General features: G+C 48.2%; 1 protein-coding gene across 11 annotated transcripts in view; it reads right to left on the bottom strand.

Moving 5' to 3' along the window:
• Nucleotides 1-21,304, bottom strand: part of LOC146822296 (protein leg1a-like) — a 466,514-nt gene that overhangs the window by 274,352 nt on the left and 170,858 nt on the right. For 2 of the 11 annotated variants that reach the window (XM_085613385.1, XM_085613388.1), the window contains one exon: nucleotides 15,111-15,227. The exons of the other annotated variants lie outside the window; for them this stretch is intronic. In XM_085613385.1, coding sequence (XP_085469511.1) covers nucleotides 15,111-15,162 — 52 coding nt within the window. In that variant the 5' untranslated portion in view covers nucleotides 15,163-15,227. The remainder of the gene's footprint in view (nucleotides 1-15,110; nucleotides 15,228-21,304) is intronic. 11 annotated transcript variants of the gene reach the window in all.

Genomic DNA, 21,304 nt, shown 5'->3' on the forward strand with positions numbered 1-21,304 from the left:
ATGGAATGACATTGTGAGAGTATGAAACAGTCCCATGGGACTCATCCCTTGAATGCCCATGGCTGTCATTCACAAAGTGGAAGCTGTCTGTCAAGAACAGCTTCTACTTTGTAAAAGACTTACTCTGCTTTTCAGGTAATCATTAAATCCAGCGCTTGATTGGCACAGGTGGATGCTGGTGATGGCCAGTGGCACTCATTTTTGGGACCAGAACTTATTTTTAATTCTCAGACTTGGACCTACAGTAAGAGAGAGAAAGTATGGACAGAAAGAAGTAGGAAGATAAAACAGGAAAACAGACAAAAAAAGAGACATCCAGCACTTGGTTTTTTCTGACCCAACCATCAGCTATGTCCACCTTGCCTTTCAGCTCAATCTCAACCCTGGCAATCGGATGCCCCATGTTCTTTCCACTGGCTACCAAACCAGGCTTAAGGTACTTTCTCTTATCCATAGTGTGGAAGGTTACAGTATCCCTTGAGCAGCCAATTCCTCCCATTAATACCAACTTCTTGCACAAAACCCATTGTTTGTGAATGAATGCTCTTCAGTGCATCCAGGTCTCTGTCACAGATGTCCATAAATACTAGGTATAGGGCAACCGGGCCCTCTCAGGTCCCTCTATCCATGTGTAAAATGTTTTCTATCATGGGTGGTGTTAGGTCAGGCCCTGTCATCTGCCAATAGCACTTAATGTGTCCCACCTTGTGACACTTAAGCAATTAACCACTTTGAACTTTTAAGGAATTCTTTTCCATCCCTTCTTATGATTCTCCTTTCCAGGCACAGCTTTGCCTTTCTCATGTTTCCTCGTTATCCTTGAATCTTGTAAGAGTTCTTCTCCCCATTTAGGACCATGCTGGTGTAGCTGTCTTTGAACCCTGTTAGCTAACCACTTGTCATCGAAAACTGCCAATTTCTCTGGATCCCTCCCTGTTAAGTCAGACAGTGTAGTAAGCTGGCTCTCTATATGGTGTTCTAAAATGAAGTACACTGTGCAGAGAATCCAGTTAATACCCAAATGGTGTACAGACGTGAAGGTAGATAATTCTAATGCGCTTTTTGTGGTAGTGTGGGCGAGCAGTTAGGATTATGAGTGGTAGCGCAAAGCATTTGTTGTACTCCACAGAGGCAATAAATAAGACACAAACTCAAGAATACATCTGAGATCAATTTATAAATAAAGTATTGATTATTATGTAATTTATAAGACCAAGGTAAGGACTTTCGGAGTTACGATTTCCCAAAGTTCTGACACTATAGATCACTTTTGTGCACAATTACACACCATAGGAAACAATACAGAAAAAAGCTGAAAATACATATAAAATCAGGCAATGCTTTCACAAAATTCACCTTCTCATTTCAGATCAATTATATAGGGACGCGCAGCGTATGGTACACAGAATCGCCGACAGGACAGCAGGACTACAGAGACCAGAGGCAGCGGAGGGCAGTGTCATCACCAGCAGCCCCTCCCCCTAACCGGCGGCGGACTTCAAAGAGACCTCGCGCCTCCCGCTTCGCGGGACGCGCAGCGTATGGTACACAGAATCGCCGACAGGACAGCAGGACTACAGAGACCAGAGGCAGCGGAGGGCAGTGTCATCACCAGCAGCCCCTCCCCCTAACCGGCGGCGGACTTCAAAGAGACCTCGCGCCTCCCGCTTCGCGGGACGTGCAGCGGGACACGCCGGGCTAAGCCCGGGCAAAGGGCGGGCCGTCTACGGCCGTCCAAGGCCGACTGAGGCTGGGCTGGGCTACCCCCCTGTCGTTGGCCATTCATTCGCTACCATCCTCTCCAGAGCCAGGTGATTGACTTTTGTTCTGTATCCTTCTTGGTTTAATGGGGGCCGCTCCCTTCAGTTGTCGACTATTGTTTGGTTTATGTGCTCTATTCTCCTCACTGTATGTTAGCATTGGCTCATAACTTTACTCACGTTTTAAATTTTCAAAATTAATTAAAATGGCCACACATTCTACTAAATCAAGGCCTTCATTGGTTGGGGGGTCAGTCAGGGGGACCCTAGACCACTTCATTACTAGGGCCGCTTCCGTGCTGGAAAAAGAGATCGCCATCACGGAACGCCGCCTATCACTGGACCCTGTTTTTCAGAAGCGCTCCTCTTTGGGCCATATTCAACAGGTCACCTCTCCGCCACTCAGGGCTTCTGATCCTGAACTAACTAACGACCCTGGCCTTCCCATGCAACATTGTGACCCAATAGATATAGCTCCCATCTTAATTTAGACTGACATATGTCCTTCCAATTCTCAATCTTCACCGGGCACTTCCTTTGTGAATTTATCCTCTATTCACACTGCTAAGACTTCTAAGCGAAAACTGGCAAAAAATAGATCTTGTTGCCCGAAGACAACAGCAAGAAACATTCTTGCTGCTCCAACCAAAAAAAGGAGAAAAGACTCCCACCTGGATGTGCCCAAAACTAAGCCTCAATTATCGCCGACTTCTACACGATCCACGCCTCTTACACAGTCTCCTATTTCCCCTTTTTCTAACTTACTTACTGATATAGAGCATCTGGTAAGATCTCTACTTTCACCCCTAACAGAGAGAGTCAAGAACATCGCAACACATCTAGCATGTTTGGAGGCCTCGCATACTTCTCTCATCAATCTAAACAATGATCTGCACTCCCATATATGTAAAAATCCTACGGTTATTACCCCTCCCCTCCTTACTCAAACATCTACCCAGTCTAATATGCCAAATCATACACAGAATATACAAGTTTCCCAGCTTACATCAGAGAAACTATCCACTGCTAAAGGGGCCCTAAGAGAAGATCAAACTTCCACCCTTGTAGTGCCCCCGGGGAATAACACCAATGGGCGGCCTTCTTCAGATTATAAATCAGATAAAAGCCTACATATTGATTTGCCCCCTGAAGCGGCTCCTTATGTAGTGACTCTTATTGGCGTCCCAGCTCTTGCCCAGGGTAAAACGGAGAGATACCAGGAACTCAAAAATAAAGTAGTACACTGGTTGTCCCAGAACAGACCGCTCCCCCCTGAAATTAATGGCGAAATACTACACGTTAGGAGACTGAAATGGTTGGGCCCTAGACCTAAGGATAAACAGGGTGATGTTATTATAATTAACTTTCGAGATCGTAGGGTGCTACCCCACATAGTGGATTGGTATACCCCGGGCAGGGGCCCGGGAATCTTAACGGCTGATTTAAGTTATTTTTACCCCCCGTTCTCTTTTGACAAACTCCACATTTTCACACCCACCATCGAGGGCCACCTTCGAGCCACCCCATTTCACTATCCCTACTTCTAACAGATACGCCATTCTCTCGGGATTGGACGAACAGGATTGACTTCCTCACTCTGGAACTACGGTTGATAATCTCTCTACTATGAGCACTCCACTATCTACCCTAGCACCAGACAACTCTAACATCAAGAATAACATCCTGCCCAATAACAACGCGGGGTGGAAGCCAATTCCAGTTATTGTTCCTCATTTTTCACCTTTAGAGTTATTGTCTCTGCCTCCCGGCCTTCTCACCACACCCCCTTTCCCTATCCCGGTCCATAGAGATCCTCCCCCCTCGAAGAATCCCCCGCACCTTCTAGAAGCTACTGAGGCTGGAACGGACTCGACGACTAGCATATTCGGCCTGGACGAGCCCCTGCGGGGCGATAGCTTTCTGTCTTGGAACGTGGCAGGTCTCCTCGACAAACTGTCTAACCCCTGCATGGACTCAAATCGTCTCCCGATATAGCATTATCTGCCTGCAAGAAACCTGGACCTCTACAGAGCTCCATCTCCTAGGGTATCAGACCTTTCATACCCCAGCTTCCCCCAGCCCTCACTGCAGAAACAAGGGAGGACTTACGATCTATATTTCTGTAGAATCCCGACTAAAACCAACATACATTACAGGGTCCTCTTATTATCAGCTAATTAGTTTGACCGACGGCTTCATTAACAATGTCGTCCTGGTCAACTTCTATAATAACATCCCAAATGCACACTTGGACATAGTGCTTAATGGATTAAAATCCGACCTAGCAAAAAAAGAGTCCCAAAATAACTCTGATACTTTAGTCATCATGGTAGGTGATTTTAACTGCCAGCTATGTCCTCAGAGTATAAATGGCACTTGTGGTCTGATGACTGAAATGGATGATTCTCCCAATCACTTTTGTCATACCAAATTGGGAGACTTGTTAAATGGATTATTATCCCATTTTAATATATCTTTTGTCAATGACCTATGTCTTCCACCCAAGTCCTTTATACCCACTTATAATGGGAGAGGCTGTCACACCACGATCGATTACTCACTTATATCTTCAAGGTATTCAGGATCGATAATTACTTGGGAGACCCTCGACACTGCCATTAGTGATCACTATCCTATTGAGGTAATTTTAAAGCTAACCTCGAACACTAATGACATGATCACGCGGAATCCTTCTTATTCTCCCCCCCTGCAGCTGGGAACCACCATGGGCCTTTTTCTCAAATGGGACAAAGTAGTCCCTTCTAGTTTTCTTAAAACCTTGGTAACCAACGTTTACGATCATTTCCAAATCTGTTTGTCATCTACGCAAAACTCGCAGACAATAACAAACTCTTTTTCTGCAATTCTGTCAGAAATTAAATCTCTCCTTGCGCGTGCACCAAAGAAATCTGCACCACCCACCCATGGCTGGTTTGATAGGGATTGCTCTAAAGCTCTGCGACTTCTGAAAGCAGCTTTGAAGTCCAACCCTAGAAACCGCCTAGAGGTCCAGCATGCCAGACATAACTATCGAATCAAGCGTCAGGCAAGGAAAAGCCAGCTGAAGTTGCTGGCCTGGTCAGCCCTTGTGGAAGCTTCTGAGAAGAGGGATAACACCGCTTTTTGGAGGGCAGTTAATGCCCCCTTTTTTCGATCTTCCCAGCCCCCGATTTTGGACTCAGCCATTACCCCTGAAACCTGGGTTAAACATTTTAGCACTTTATACAATCCTATTAATCTGGATAATCAACCATCTGAAAATGAAACTGATCTCAACTCTCCTTCTGACTTAACTATTTCTACTTCTTTCTGTCGCGATTTGCACCGCACACATCAAGGGCGCTGCGCGCTACACGCGCTACTCCCACGGTACCTCGTTCCCACATGGCCAGGGCGCTGCGAGATACACTCGCCATTACCCAGGTACCTTTTCAGTTCAGCGCGCTGCAAGGAAGGTCGGGCATGTGAAGGGACTACAACTCCCAGCATGCCGGAGAAAGGCGACCCGGAAGTGGTCCCCGGCAGTTCCGCCGACAACACGATAAAGTCCTCCCCTTGGCAAAGGAGCGGGGCTTGACAATCTGGATATCAGCTCATTTGCGGATCGCGGATGGTATTCCCCGCGGGATACCTATCGTCCCGGAAACCTTTGTTACGGACATTCCTATCGTCCCGGAAACCTTTGTTACGGACATTCCAGAAGCGCTACAGCACGGAGGCGGAATTATCGACTCGGCTGCCTACTCGTTCCAGAAGCGAGTCGTCAGTTACACCGCCACTCTACGATTCTCCAGTGATCCCCGGAAGCGTGAGTAGTCTCTCCCGGTGATTAGGAACTTCACGTTTGCACCCTCAGACCTTCTTCGTCTTCTTGCGCATAGACTAGTACTTTTGCTCAAGCTCTACTCCGAGTGCCAGAGACTCTCTTCTACGCTCTTGCACGACTCCCAGCTCCCTCATCCTGCCTTCCTGTTACAGAGCCAACGCCCAGACCATGTTCCAACCTCAAGGTGAAGAACAGGGTGTCTGAACACGGAGCCAAATTCACAGGTCCCATTAATGAACCCCAGTACCACGCCTGCTGCTCCACTCTCTCTTGTAAGTATCAGGGGTGGCAGAGTGGGGGCTGTAACCTGGAGAACCTGGGGTGCGTAGAGGGTGGGAGGTACTTACTCTCTGTTTCTTCTGTTTCTTATGCAGTTTACCCTGAGAGTGCGCCTTGGCCATAACCCTGATTCCTACCAGTGCAGGACCAGAGACACACCACAGCAGAGCAGCGTTTTCTTATTTTGTCCACTTCCCTTTTCCCCGGGAGGCTTTCTCAAGCAGTAGGGTTCCCATTCCTCTGCAAGAGTCAGCGTCTCAGGGTCGAGGGGGGATCAGCTACGCTCCATCGCTCCTGACGGCTTCTTTCCGAGGTTAGTGACACTTCCTTGGTCATAGTCACTAACATCTTTGACACTTTCCCTTTAAATATTATTTTTGACCATGCTGAAGTACTGATGGCTTTAAAAGACCCTACGGGTATGTAGCGCGCTTTATAAGTGTCAATGATTGATTGATTGAAAAGATAGCCCTTCTGGGAAAGCCCCAGGCCCAGATTGCGTCCCTATAGACGTTTTTAAGTCACAGCCTAATTTATGGGCCCCACTACTCACTAACGTACTGAATTCTCTGAATACCACCGGCTTTATTTCCACCTGGCCAGAGGCAATTGTCGTCCCGATTTTTAAAAAAGGCGTGAGGGATAATCCCGCCAATTACCGCCCAATTTCACTCTTAGACTCCCTCATGAAGGTAGCTGGGCGAATCATTTTAAATAGAATACACGACTGGTTAAGCACTCAAGATATTATTTCTGATATGCAATATGGCTTCAGACAAGGCAAGGGTACCATCGAACAGGGCTTAAATCTGACCCTAATAATAGCCAAATATACCCAGGCGAAAAGAGGAAACCTCTTCATAACTTTTGTAGACCTTAGCTCTGCATTCGACTGCGTCGATCACAGGCAGTTATGGGAATCCATCACAGAGATCCTATTATTATATCATTTATTAAAGAGCTGTATAGGGATGCATCGGCCCGCGTGAGATACGGTAACAATGGAGAATGTTCTGACAGATTCTTTATTAGACGAGGTGTCAGACAGGGTTGTATATTAGCTCCTTTACTTTTTACCCTTTATATCAACTCTGTCAGCCACCATCTGACCAGAACTTTCCACGATTACCCTACAATTAATGGTAAACCGATCCCCATTCTCCTCTACGCAGACGATGCGGCAATTATGTCCCAGACTCCCATTGGCCTACAAAGGCCAGTTACTGAATTCACTGACTTTATGTCAAAGAGAGGCTTAAATGTTAACACCTCTAAAACTTATACTATGTCCTGTGGTTTAGGGGTCGGAAAAAAGCCATGTACCATTTTTCTGAACGGTAAAAAACTAACTAATATTGATAGCTTCCCTTACTTGGGCATCACTTTTAACAAAAGAGGCACCTGGCGAGCCGCGACTCAAGCCAGAGGTTTAGCATTGTCTAAAGCTATAGGCGCACTGACAAATTTTTCTAAAAAACTAGGAGGTCGCCCAATACGCCCTTTACTTGAGATCTATCGGGCGAAGTGTATTTCAACCGGTACCTATGGATCTGGGATCTGGGGGATTGAACCCGTTGAACAAATCCAACGCCTCGAGAATGCTTTTTTACGCTACCTCTTGGCTGTCCCCCCAGGCACTTCCACTCATATGGTGCATACCGAATTGGGCCTCACACACATCGTAGATACGATTAATTCCTCTCCCCTTATTTTATGGCATAAAGTCTGGACCAATGAAGAGACCCCATTTAATAGGGAAATTATCAAAGACTGTCTAAAACTGACAGAGGTCAGGAACATTAAGTGGTTGAACTATGTCAAAAGGTTGTCCACTGACATCGGGCACCCGGAATTTTTTGCCGACCCACCAACCTTAACTAATATATCAAAAGCCGAGCTAAAGCGACTTGTTCTAAATCACCTGTGCCGCAAACGCTGGTTCTTAGAAAAACAGAAGACTACAATTGCTGACTATCAAAATTTGATAACTGTGAGCGGCACCCAGCAATATCTACTATTAGAACCATCACCGTTTACCCGCATGCTCCTGACCCGATTCCGCACCAACACCTTTTTTAGACTTCTAACCTTCCCTAACCCAAATTGTTGGTCCAACGACTTACAGAAATGCCCCTGTGATGGCCTCTCGAATCAATCTAATATTCACTGCATCTTATTTTGTAGATTTTATCAACTGCCAAGGACCATTTTTTTAAAACCATTGCTCAAATCTTGGGGTTTACGCTCATGCAAACCGGCATACAACAAATTAAAAACTCTTGAAACCCCTTTAGTCCTGGCAGCCATCTTACCTGAAAATGACGATGAGGTTGAGGACATCAATGCAGACCTAAGCGGACTTATATCTTGAGGCCTGAGTTTATCTATTCCTTTTTATTTTCTGTGAATCTAATTATGTTACAATTTGAATGTAATTTTAATTGTTTTTAATTGACTTTTTATATGTATGTACTTTTTTGATACTGTTTTTACATATCGAATAAAGTTCAATATCTATCTATCTATATATATTTTTTAATGTCCTATAACTACTGTGGTAGTTTGGTGGTATTAGCTTCTTTTTTCGTAAACTGTTTTAAGAATTTATAGAAACATAAATAAGTTTCACTACCTATTACCACTTTACTAGACCGGTAATAGATAGGGAACAACAATCAGACCTAGTACTTACCTAAATGTTATGCCCTAACCCAAAACACAGCCAAAATGAGCTGAAAACTACATGGCTGCCTTTTACTTTTGTAAAGATGGACATTAGCCAATCATATGCTGCCTTACCATTGGCATGTACCAAGGTATATAGCAAAGTTACAGCAGTATACCAAGACACAAGATGAACCTTAGTATTCTGAGACTGACAATTATAACATTTCTTAAATTGTTCACAACTACTACCAAAAATGGCCATTCCCACATTACATCTAAATCCATTCACCTACTTTCATGCTACTTCTGTTTAAACTACCACACTCCACCCAATTTACTCTAATCTCTGCCACTCCATTCAAGGCCACTCTAATGTACACTATCCCACTCTGTCACACTGTAGACTAAGTCACTCCACTATATACCACTCCACTGTACCCCCTTCTACTCTATGCAACTCCAGTCTACACCACTCCACTGTATTCTATGCTATTCAACTCTACTCCACTTGACTTTCCCCTAATCCACTCTACACCACTCTACTATTCTATTCCACGGTATGCTACCACACTGTACACTACTCCACTTTGCAGCACTCCACTGCATACCACTCCGCTCTGCAACACTCCACTGTGCGATGTTCCACTCCATGCCACTCCATTTTATGCCACTCCACTGTAAGGCACTCCACTTTACATTACTACACTGTGCGCTGTTCCACTCTATGTCACTCCATTGCATGCCATTCCAGTGTATGCTACTCTACTGTTTGGCATTCCACTCTACAGTACTCCACTCTATGCAAATTCACTGTACACCACTCTAGTCTACACTATCCCACTGTATGCCACTCCACTCTACACCATTCCTCTGTACGCCATTCTACCATATCCTATTCCACTGTACACCTCTTCACGCTAACCCACTCCACTCTACACCACCCTAGTCTACACCACTCCTATGTACACTATTCCACTCCATGCCATTTCACTCTATACCACTCTTCTCATTCCAGTCTGTGCAACAGTAGGGAAAGCGATGGACTTCGGAGGGGAAAAATATACTATTCCTGCTCCAGTCTGTGCAACAGTAGGGAAAGAGTTGTACTTCAGAGAGGTTAAATGTACTATTCCCACTCCAGTCTATGCAACAGTAGGGATGGAGTTGGACTTCAGAGGGGTTAAATTTACTATTCCCACTTCAGTCTGTGCAACAGTGGAGAAAGCTCTTCTAACTCCAGTCTGCTCCATAGTAGGGAAAGTGTTGGACTTTGGAGGGAAAAAATATACTATTCCTTCTCCTATCTGTGCACCAGTAGGGAAAGAGTTGGACTTCAGAGCGGTTAAAATTACTATTCCCACTCCAGTCTGCTCCACAGAAGGGAAAACATTGGACTTCAGATGGGTAACGTACTAGTTTCAATCCAATGTGTACAACAGTAGGGAAAGCATTTGTATTTAATAGGGTAAAATTTACTATTCCCACTCCAGTCTATGCCACAGTAGGGAAAGTGCTGGACTTCAAAGGGGAAACATATACTATTTCCACTACAGTTTGTTCAACAATAGGGGAAAGACTTCACTTCAAACATATAACATATCTTAATAAACCTATTAGTTGACCAGGAATATAAAATTATTATTAGGAAATATAAATATATATAAAATTAAAAAGGAATTCAAATGTCATTATCAATTATGAATTAAAACATGTTAATAATTTATGAATTGTATTTAATTCCCACATTATATTTCCCAAACCTAGAAGCCCAGACTTGAATTATAAAAACACCAATAAGTATAAGACAATTAACATATTTAATAATGAATCAAATAATTAATATATAGAAGATTAATTGTTAAACAATTATTATTTAATAATAATTTTCCAACCTATGCCCCATCAAACAAAACAGCCTGCACCTACCATGTCACTAAAACATATAATAATTACTCAGTTGGCATAATGAATAATAAATAAATAATAATTAATTAATCCAAAAATTGTAAATTAATTATCATGAGAATTTCCACCCAATAACCCTGCAAACCCAACACCCTTCACTTAGTATATAATTAAAAAATTGTAGTTATTACAAATGTACATGATTAACAAGCAATGCAATAATAAGTAATACACTAATGAATAATTATTAAGTATGTATTACTTAATTAACTACCCACCATATACCCCTACAAACCCAACAACCCCTACCTAAAACATAACTTAAAAAAGATAATAATTACACAATTTACATAATAAATAATCAATTAAACACGTATTAATAAATAAATACATAATTATTGATTCATTATTGCTGAATTAACTATACCGCTACAAACCCAGTAACCCACACCTATGGGCCATTTACGATGTCCGGCAGAAAGTCTTCTCCAGACTGTGGGTATCTCCTCGACTGTGTCGGAACTCTTCCGACTGACTCGTCGGTTTACATTCCAACCAACCGATTACAAAATTTGCAGTCAGAAGGTAAACTGAGCGGTTATTCCAAATCGGTTTCAACTGGATCTTGGAGTATCTGTGTTGTTTGGAACTGCATCGTACACCCCCTATGGACAGCGTTTTCGTCCTCAGGATTACGATGTTGGTTTCCAACAACCTATCTCTGCTGTCCTTTCCACCATGAAAAGATAATAGGGGCCCCTTGCTGGGCCCCGTCATCCTGCAGCGCTTGGTTGGGGGCTAAGGGGGTACCTAAGGGACCGCCCTGTAAAAACCCTGCACTGTGTGGCTGGCTCAGTGGTGTGCCTGGCACATGGTGAAGAGTTTTACACACCAACCCCATTTCCCCATCGGAGCCTGCGTTATGGCTGGTTGTTGGGGTGAACACAAGCACCCATAGGGAATCATTTTGGTCGCATTGTAATAGGGTCGGCGGAACGGTGACCAGTTTGCTTTGTATATTTATGTGGTCACCCCTTAACAAAACCACTAGATCTGCCTTGTATATATTGATATTGTGACTCCTCAGCAAAGCCAGTAGACCTGCCATATTTAAAATGACACTCTTTGATATAGTGACAAGAGCTCTCAATATCTGGTTGCCCACCCCTGTTGGGGTTGGAGGCAGAACCTGTCAGCAACAGGCCAATGTCTTCATAGTTAGGTATGGAAATAAGATCATACTTTATGTTACAAAAACACACAAATATTCACTGGCAAAAACAAAGGATAAAGTTACATTTGGGTGCCGATTCCGATCCTGTAAAACCCGGGTACGAATGGTCGTACGGAGCGTATTCTCCGTACGACTCGTACCCGGGAAATTCACCGTACAATCCAGCAAGTACGACTCGTACAAAAGACCGTACGGTGAAAAAATACCTACGAGTCTGATCCTGGACAGCGCGTACGCGACATCCGGACGGAGTCAGGCAGCGTTCTACGGACCAGCAAGTACGATCCGTCCCTACGTCACTCCGTACAGCAATTTTTTTACAGCAGCCAAAAACTCCCAGAAATCTGAGTCCGACGTGAAAACGGAGCCCCGGTACGTGACGGACAGCCATGGACCCCATCCTACGTGTCATCCCGGCCCTCATAGCCTACGACCTGGTGCAACAAGCCCGACGCAGACGCCGCAGAAGGTCAGAACAACACCCAGGGGTAAAGGGGGGTGAGGGGCAGGAAGCGTACCCCATACCCAAATCAAAACCTACAATAATCTGGTCATACATTACCTCCAGGGTCTGGTCACTTCGGGGGGCGTGGCCAAAAATCTCAGCATCCGGCAACAACGGGGGTGGACGTGTATGCGTACCCCTACGGCCCAAATACAATCGTCATATGGCGCGTACCCACGCTCTGTGGGCGTGGGTACGGTCCGTACAGGGGCCGTAGGGGGACGCCTGGTATGGCCTGTACCAACGCACTGTGGGCGTGGGTACGGTCCGTACAGGGGCCGTAGGGGGACGCCTGGTACGGCTGTACCCACGCTCTGTGGGCGTGGGTACCATCTGTACAGGGGCCGTAGGGGGACGCCTGGTACGGCCCGTACCCACACTCTGTGGGCATGGGTACGGTCCGTACAGGGGCCGTAGGGGGACGCCTGGTACGGCCCGTACCCACGCTCTGTGGGCGTGGGTACGGTCTGTACAGGGGCTGTAGAGGGATGCCTGGTACGGGCCGTACCCACGCTCTGTGGGCGTGGGTACGGTCTGTACAGGGGCCGTAGGTGGTGGGTACGGTCTGTACAGGGGCCGTAGGTGGACGCCTGGTACGGCCCATACCCACGCTCTGTGGACGTGGGTACGGTCCGTACAGGGGCCGTAGGTGGACGCCTGGTATAGCCCGTACCCACGCTCTGTGGGCGTGTGTACGGTCCGTACAGGGGCCGTAGGGGAACGCGTGGTACGGACCGTACCCACGCTCTGAGGGCGTGTGTATGGTCCGTACCAGGCGTACTCCTACGCCAACACCACTATAGTGATACAGACCGTACACGCGCTCTCAGAGCGGGGGTACGGGCCGTACCACACTTCCCCCTATGGCCCCTGTATGGACCGTACACACGCTCTCAGAGCGGGGGTATGGGCCGTACCACGCGTCCCCCTACGGCCCCTGTACGGACCGTACACACGCCCTCAGAGCGGGGGTATGGGCCATACCACACGTACCCCTACGCCAACACTACATTTGGGGTACAAGGCGTACCCACGCCACAAATGTTGGCTGACGGCCTTGTGCAGCATATTACCTACATATTGGGGTGTGTTTGTGTCTAGGACAGCATTGTACTGCTCCAAGGGGGTGGGTGGGTGGGTGGCTGCAAAGGAATACCAGCAGTGGGCAGAGACATGTGAGGGGTGGCTGCAGAGGAATACCAGCAGTGGGCAGAGACATGGGGGTGGCTGCAGAGGAATACCAGCAGTGGGCAGAGACATGTGAGGGCTGGCTGCAGAGGAATACCAGCAGTGGGCAGAGACATGTGAGGGGTGGCTGCAGAGGAATACCAGCAGTGGGCAGAGACATGCGAGGGGTGGCTGCAGAGGAATACCAGCTGTGGACAGAGACATGGGGGTGTGTGCAGAGGAATACCAGCATTGGGCAGAGACATGGGGATGGATGCAGAGGAATACCAGCATTGGGCAGAGACATGGGGATGGATGCAGAGGAATACCAGCAGTGGACAGAGACATGTGAGGGGTGGCTGCAGAGGAATACCAGCAGTGTGCAGAGACATGGGTGTGGCTGCAGAGGAATACCAGCAGTGGGCAGAGACATGTTTGGGGTGGCTACAGAGGAATACCAGCAGTGGGCAGAGACATGTGAGGGGTGGCTGCAGAGGAATACCAGCAGTGGGCAGAGCTATGCGAGGGGTGGCTGCAGAGGAATACCAGCAGTGGGCAGACACTTGTGAGGGGTGGCTGAAGAGGAATACCAGCAGTGGGCAGAGACATGTGAGGGGTGGCTGCAGAGGAATACCAGAAGTGGGCAGAGACATGTGAGGGGTGGCTGCAGAGGAATACCAGCAGTGGACAGAGACATGGAGGTGTGTGCAGAGGAATACCAGCATTGGGCAGAGGCATGGGGGTGGCTGCAGAGGAATACCAGCATTGGGCAGAGACATGGGGATGGATGCAGAGGAATACCAGCAGTGGACAGCGACATGTGAGGGGTGGCTGCAGAGGAATACCAGCAGTGGGCAGAGACATGGGTGTGGCTGCAGAGGAATACCAGCAGTGGGCAGATACATGTGAGGGGTGGCTGCAGAGGAATACCAGCAGTGGGCAGAGACATGTGAGGGGTGGCTGCAGAGGAATACCAGCAGTGGGCAGAGACATGTGAGGGGTGGCTGAAGAGGAATACCAGCAGTGGGCAGAGACATTTGAGGGGTGGCTGCAGAGGAATACCAGCAGTGGGCAGAGACATGTGAGGGGTGGCTGAAGAGGAATACCAGCAGTGGGCAGAGACATGTGAGGGGTGGCTGCAGAGGAATACCAGCAGTGGGCAGAGACATGTGAGGGGTGGCTGCAGAGGAATACCAGCAGTGGGCAGAGACATGGTTGGGTGTACATCATTATCAGATGCCCACAACTACATGTGTGTATGTATGTATCCCTAAGTTGGGACTATGATGATAGTGCCATAACAACACATCCCTGACAGCAGGGTCCCACTCCCCGGAAGATGGATGTCCATCCCCCAATGCATGACACACCACATGTGGGTGTGAGGACAAAGAACACATGCATACCCACCCATGATAGATGCAGCACAATACACACCCTGAGATCAGGACACAAGACTGGATAGTCATGTAACTGCCCCCAAAATTAACAGAGAAAAAGGGAACACACGCTGTCATGCACATCCCAGGACTGAAAGGAATGTACAGGAGATGGGCCAGCCACAGAGATCCCGTCTCTCATGGAAGGAGCAGGGTGGAATTCCCACAGATACAATGCCCACAATTGTGATCCAGGTGCCCAAATACCCTGCATAACAAGTACCATTTGTGTGCTAGCCCGGGATTACACACATGCATAGTGCTGAAAATGGAGAATTTCTCAATGAAGGCATTTCGACATACTCAATACACAAGTCCAGTGACTTACAAGGATGGCACAGACGATGCAGCCGGAGACATCGGTGAGCAGGCATGGCCATAGTTGAAGGGATCCGTCACCAACAAAGGAAATGTAGACACAGGTCAGCACAACAAGTGTGCAACTCTTTGCAGGGAACATGTCAGGTGCCACAGAGGAAAGAACACTCATTAGGACAATGTCTCCAATCCAAATTAACACACACTACCAATGATTATTTGCTGAGACATTGTGATGGCACGCAGATACCATGGTCAACTTCATGACCATCAGAATAAAACATTTCTCAGAACCATTACCACAACCCCAAATCCTGGAGCCTCAGCAGCAACATTAATTACCTGCAATGCAATAGTGTCCAAAGGAAAAAAAAAGCGTTATTCAGCATAAACAAATGAATAAATAACAAACACTGTTCACAAATGCCAATGGCAAGTCCATATCATAAGTCCATGGCGGGACACATGGGAGAGTGTCTCCCCCTAGCTTGCCTGCACACTGGAACCCTCAGGTTCATCGACCGTGGTGGGGCATCATGTGGGGAAGGCACAGGCACTGCAGGGACAGGAGGGGGAAGGGTAGGTGTGGTGGGTGCAGGGGTGGATGTCTCCACCACAGGGGGGTGGCAGCGCCAAAGGTGGTGGTCAGCTCGGCGCTGCACACCGCAGCGAGTGCGTCCAGGGTAACCCCTGCACCACAGGATTGCCCAGGGTCAAGGGAGGGTGTGGTGGGCACGGGATAGGGTGCAGCGCTCATGGGGAGGGGGTTGAGGTGGTGGGGGACTCAACTCCCCTGCCTGGGGACTTCCTCGCCCGCTTGCGTGGTGGTGGCTCTGCGGGGGCGAGGTCCATCTCAGCCAGAAACAGCTGCTGGGGTGACCGTTTTGCAGGGGAGCCAAGGAGAGTGGTTGGCGAGGGACAGGGTTGTGAGGCCTGCGGACTCCGACTGTGGCTGCGTGTATGTCTTTTAGTCCCCGACCCTGTGGGTGTGCCTACCTCCCCCTGAGTGTGCATGCCAGGAGGTGTGAGCTTGCCCTTAATTGGTGGTGTGCTGCCTGTGTCTGTTGGGGTGCGTGTGTGGGAATGTCTGGGTGTGCTTTGGACAGGTATGGGAGAGGGAAGTGTGGATGGGGCCGGGGTGGGGGGGACGGAGCGCTGCAGGAGAGTCACTGCTGTCGTCAGGGAAGAGTCCATGGACCGCAGAATCCTGCGTTGGTCAGACATCGTTGCTGACATGCCCTCCATGAACAACACCATCTGTGTCAGCAGTTTAGTGTGCCCATGGAGGACATTCAGCACCGATGCCTGCCCAACCTGCAACTGCCGCAGTATGTCCACAGACTCTTCACTGAGGGCAGCAGGGGTGACAGGGGTGACAGGGGCAGGGGGTGCGGTGCCTGGCCCGAAGGAGACATGGTGTGTCTCTGCAAGGACAGAAGGGACCAGAGCAACTGGGAGGGCGGTGATGGGAATGGAGGAGGCGGGGCAGATGTTGTGCTGCTGCCATCTGTTGTAGCAGCCTCCGCCCCCTCGATGAGGTCAGCCTCGGTCCCGTCTGCGTCGTAGTTGGTGTCGCCACCAGACAGGTCCTCCGACTGACTCTTCTCACCCTCCGTGCCACTGGCTCCAGCAGACTCCTCAGCACTGGTGGCACTGGTGCTGGGTCCCTCCTCCAGGTCCGTGCAGGTGTCTCCCTCTGTTGCCGTGGATGATGTTGTGGGCAAGGAGAAGAAACAGAAACCATCAGTCACCTATATACATCTGACACATGAGTACAAAAACAATAGGTCACATTGCATATCAGCCAATGCATCATGAGTAACAGCTAGATTACTCCGCATATATCTAAGCCCTGTACTCCCCAGTTGGTAGACCCACTATGCCACTTGGACACAAGGAAAACAGGACACACCAGGCCAATTCTTTAATGAGAAATACACTGAGAAGCTAGAGTCTGTGAACAGGTGAGCACAGCAATACAATGAAGTCATGCCACCTTTGGTTACCCTGAAAGAAACATTAGTGGTGCACCCAAGGCAAAATAACACACCTCAATATTCAAGGTGGCCCCACACTCTGAGACCTGTAAGTTCTGTGGAACATAAAATCAACAACAGTTGGATCCCTTGGGACTCACAAGACTTTACACAATCGACATGTTTAGAATGTGGGAATGTGCCATTTTGTGAACAGAACACCCATGTGCCTGCATGTAAGATGTCTCCCAAGGAGGTGCACACAAAACTACATTTACACAGTCATTGAAGTAGCTGGCACCTTTTGTACAGAAGACACTGTTAGGAATAAATGGTGTAGCAGAAAGTACATATACATGGGCACACAGAGGTCTGGATGACTTGACACTGGTAAGTTGGTATCACCAACAACAGAGGACGTACCCAAATTCCATATCACTGTGGGAACATGAAGATGTATAATCTGCAACACCGTTGAATACGAACAGCGGCTTCTTTTAAAATGTGCCAGCGTGTTCCCTGAAAGTGTAAAAGTGGATTGGTGTGCGATTCCTTGGGAGACATCTGTCATGCAACAACAAAACATCAAAGTAAAGCATTTAAAACATGAAGAGCAGTTGACGAGTGTTGTGATTGCCAAGGGACAATCATTCTTGACTAACAACTTGAATTATGTCAGTTGTCACATGGGCATCCATTACCTGATGACACAGTTGGCTACATATAAGACACAATGCCTGTCATGTGGAGTGGCACACATGTCCAAAGCCAGGACAATGCAGAAGCTAATGGTCATGCAATTGTGTTTTAAACAGGCATAGCTGTACTGAGGAGACACCCTCATGGCAAGCCAGAATGGCCACACAGATGTCAGCACACAAAGACCAAACTGCCTTGCAGCTGAACCACACACAGGTGCAAAATATGCATGAGCATGAATCATGTTCTTAAACAAATGACACCGGATGCAAAACACGAACATTAAGCCCTGCCCAACATCATTGGGTCACTGCACGGTGAGTCTCTGTCCAGCCAATTCTCACAAACAGGTCAGCCCTGGCAAGGATAAATCATGGTTGGCCATGTAGGCCTCTGCCGCACAAACCCCCATACCTGAGTCAATGTGATTGAGACAGATCAAGAAGTGGCACCTATTAATCAGGGTTAGAAAAAATGTGCAGCAACAATCCCCAAATGTACACAAAATCACCTCGTGAGGCTGGCAACACATATTTGTGACAAACAACCATCAACAGATTATTGTGAATAGCCACACAGGCACTGCCTAGTGTGAGTATGCACAAGCCAAATGGTGTCTCCCTGTCCAGTGGACACATGTAACACACATTGGATAAATACAAATGAGGCCAGGGAACAATGCCACAGAGGAAGACCTATGCTGAACCCACAGAGAATGGGCACAGTGTTGGGTGACACACATGATTACGAGGCCAGGGTGTCTCAGGGGACTGTAGTGGGCACACTGATCCATAGGCCTGGTATTAGCTGACTGTAACATGAGCAACCGACATGGCACTATGCATATCTCGCACTCATGCACATCATGTCTGAGGCCACAACATTGGTCATGCATGCTGCAAGGGTGTTCAGTTGAAACCTCACACTCCTATGTTGAGACTCATAGTCAGTGGCAACAAATATGGACCCCCAACAGAGTGAACAGGTCATGGCACAGGCAAGGTGCCAACAAATGTCACAGACCACCCTCCCACATGATGCAGAAAGCAATGTGCACTTGGATTAACTGGCTGCCTAGATGACCATGTGCAATTCTGATTACACACAGAGAGGGGACACATGTCAAGGAGGGGAAGGGATGAATAAGAGCACCGGTTGACATTGGGGAACTGAAAATGCACAGCACATATTAACTACGGCAGTGTATACAGGCTACCGAGCACTTCCAAAAGCTGGTGACTCACAACACAACAAACAGCCATGTACCTACCCCCTCCTTGCTGCAGTCTCTCCTGTAACTGCCTATCCAGGTCCGGGAAGATCACCGCCAGGACGCGTGTCATGTGGGGGGGTCAGGTGTCGGCGCCCGCCGTGGGGGCGAAGTGGTGAGAGACCCAGCTGGACCCGGGCGATCCGCCGGGTCCAGCACCGGATGTCCTGCCAGCGTTTGCGGACTTGGGCTAGGCGCCGACTGCGATCCCCCGCCGATCTCACGGCCCTGACGATCTCCTTCTAGATTCCTCCCTTCTCATAGGCAGTTACCTGTGAGGATGACAAAGTGAGACAACATCACTACACCAGCTCCACGTCCCATAGACACACATTTGAACATCTTTGATATGTTGAAAAGGGCAGAGGATGCTGCCAAGGAATTGCATCATTCTCAAATACACATTGGACTCTGTGGAAGCCCCAATGCACTACATGGCATTGAAAGTACACAGGTGGCAGAAGGGGTGGGACACACTCCCTGATCATGGCACACACTGTGCATCACATGCAACAGCAGGCTGATGGCAGCACCTCCAAGCAGTCACATGCCCCAGTCCACTGACGCAACCCCAGCAGAGTACACAGACACACCCAGGCACAGATCAATCACCTGCCATTACCAACAGCAGATACAAACCTCACTCTGCACATGTGCCACATGCCTGTGGGGTGTCACAGGTGTCGTGCTAGCTCAGCAAGTCAGACACACAGCACGGCTTACTTCTCACATCAGATGGGTAGAGCTGTTGCCTCCTCCATGCAGCTGTGGTGCAACACTTCACATAGACACTCCTCCACATGACAAGGAACATTCACACACATCAATGTCCAGGAGGTCGTACACATCACTTGGACACTCACCACAGGTCCACTCAACTCAGACACATCTGTGGGTACAGTCACCTTTCACACCGGGGGGACCACCCAATCACCTCAAGACTGTATTTAAAAAATCTACAAAGGATTTGCCATGCTGAATGTGTCATGCACTATGCAGTGAATGTCACAGTAAGCACAATGCAAGTGAGGAGTGCACACAGGAACTACATCATGCTCTGCATGAGGGACATAAGCCTCCCCCCCCGGGACCCACTCCAAACAACATTGCATGTCTGTCACACCTGGACACAATGCCAGAAGTGACAGTCACCAAAAAGGTGCACAGTCAAAGGTAGTGGAGTCAGCACTCACCTGCTCCCCTTGTCTCCCATACAGTTGGGGTACTGTGGGAGGAGGACATCCAGCAAGGCTTCATTCTCCTCGTTGGTGAATGGCTGGGCCCTCTCCACAGTCTGCGACATGGTGCCAGAGGAAGCAGAGACAGCAGCAGTGTGGTTGACAGGAAAGTTGTGCAGGCAAGTGCCCTCTCAGGGGTGCTGGCTGCCTTATATCTGTATTGCTGAGGGGCTTTCACATACAGGGGTACATGGTGATTGGTCAGACTCATTTGCATCCTACGTTTACTCCAATCCCTTTAAACCTACACCGATGACACGTATTTGCATGATTTAAATTTTGAGCATCATTGCAACGCAAACACCACTTTGCAACATTGTCATTTTTGGCCAACTGACTCTTCCTGGCCACCTGATGGACACATTGCAACTGAAATCTCTGTATCCATGACAACCAGCATGCATTTTGGGCCTAATACTTGTCCCCTATGTAATTTTACAATACACACACATGTATGGTGCGTTTCACACATACACGTACACGTACGGAACCTCTACAATAGTGATACGGTCCGTGCAAGCGTTCTGGGAGCGTGTGTATGGTGCATATCACTACTGTAGTGTTGCCGTAGGTGTACGCATGGTACGGACCGTACACACGCTCGGAGAGCGCGTGTACGGACCATAACATGCGTACTCCTACGACACCACTACTATAGTGATACAGACCATACACACGCTCTGAGAGCGTTTGTATGGTGCGTATCACTACTGTAGTGTTGCCGTAGGTGTACACGTGGTACGGACCGTACACACGCTCGGAGAGTGCGTGTATGGACCGTACCACGCGTACTCCTACGGCAACACTACTATGGTGATACGGTCCATACACGTGCTCTGAGAGCGTGTGTATGGTGCATATCACTACTGTAGTGTTGCCGTAGGTGTACGCATGGTACGGACCGTACACACGCTCGGAGAGCGCGTGTACGGACCGTACCACGCATACTCCTATGGCACCACTACTATAGTGATACAGACCGTACACACGCTCTCAGAGCACGTGTACGGTGCATTTCACA

This window comes from Triturus cristatus, chromosome 6 (assembly GCF_964204655.1).
Source record: "Triturus cristatus chromosome 6, aTriCri1.1, whole genome shotgun sequence".
In the NCBI taxonomy this organism is placed as follows: Eukaryota; Metazoa; Chordata; class Amphibia; order Caudata; family Salamandridae; genus Triturus; species Triturus cristatus.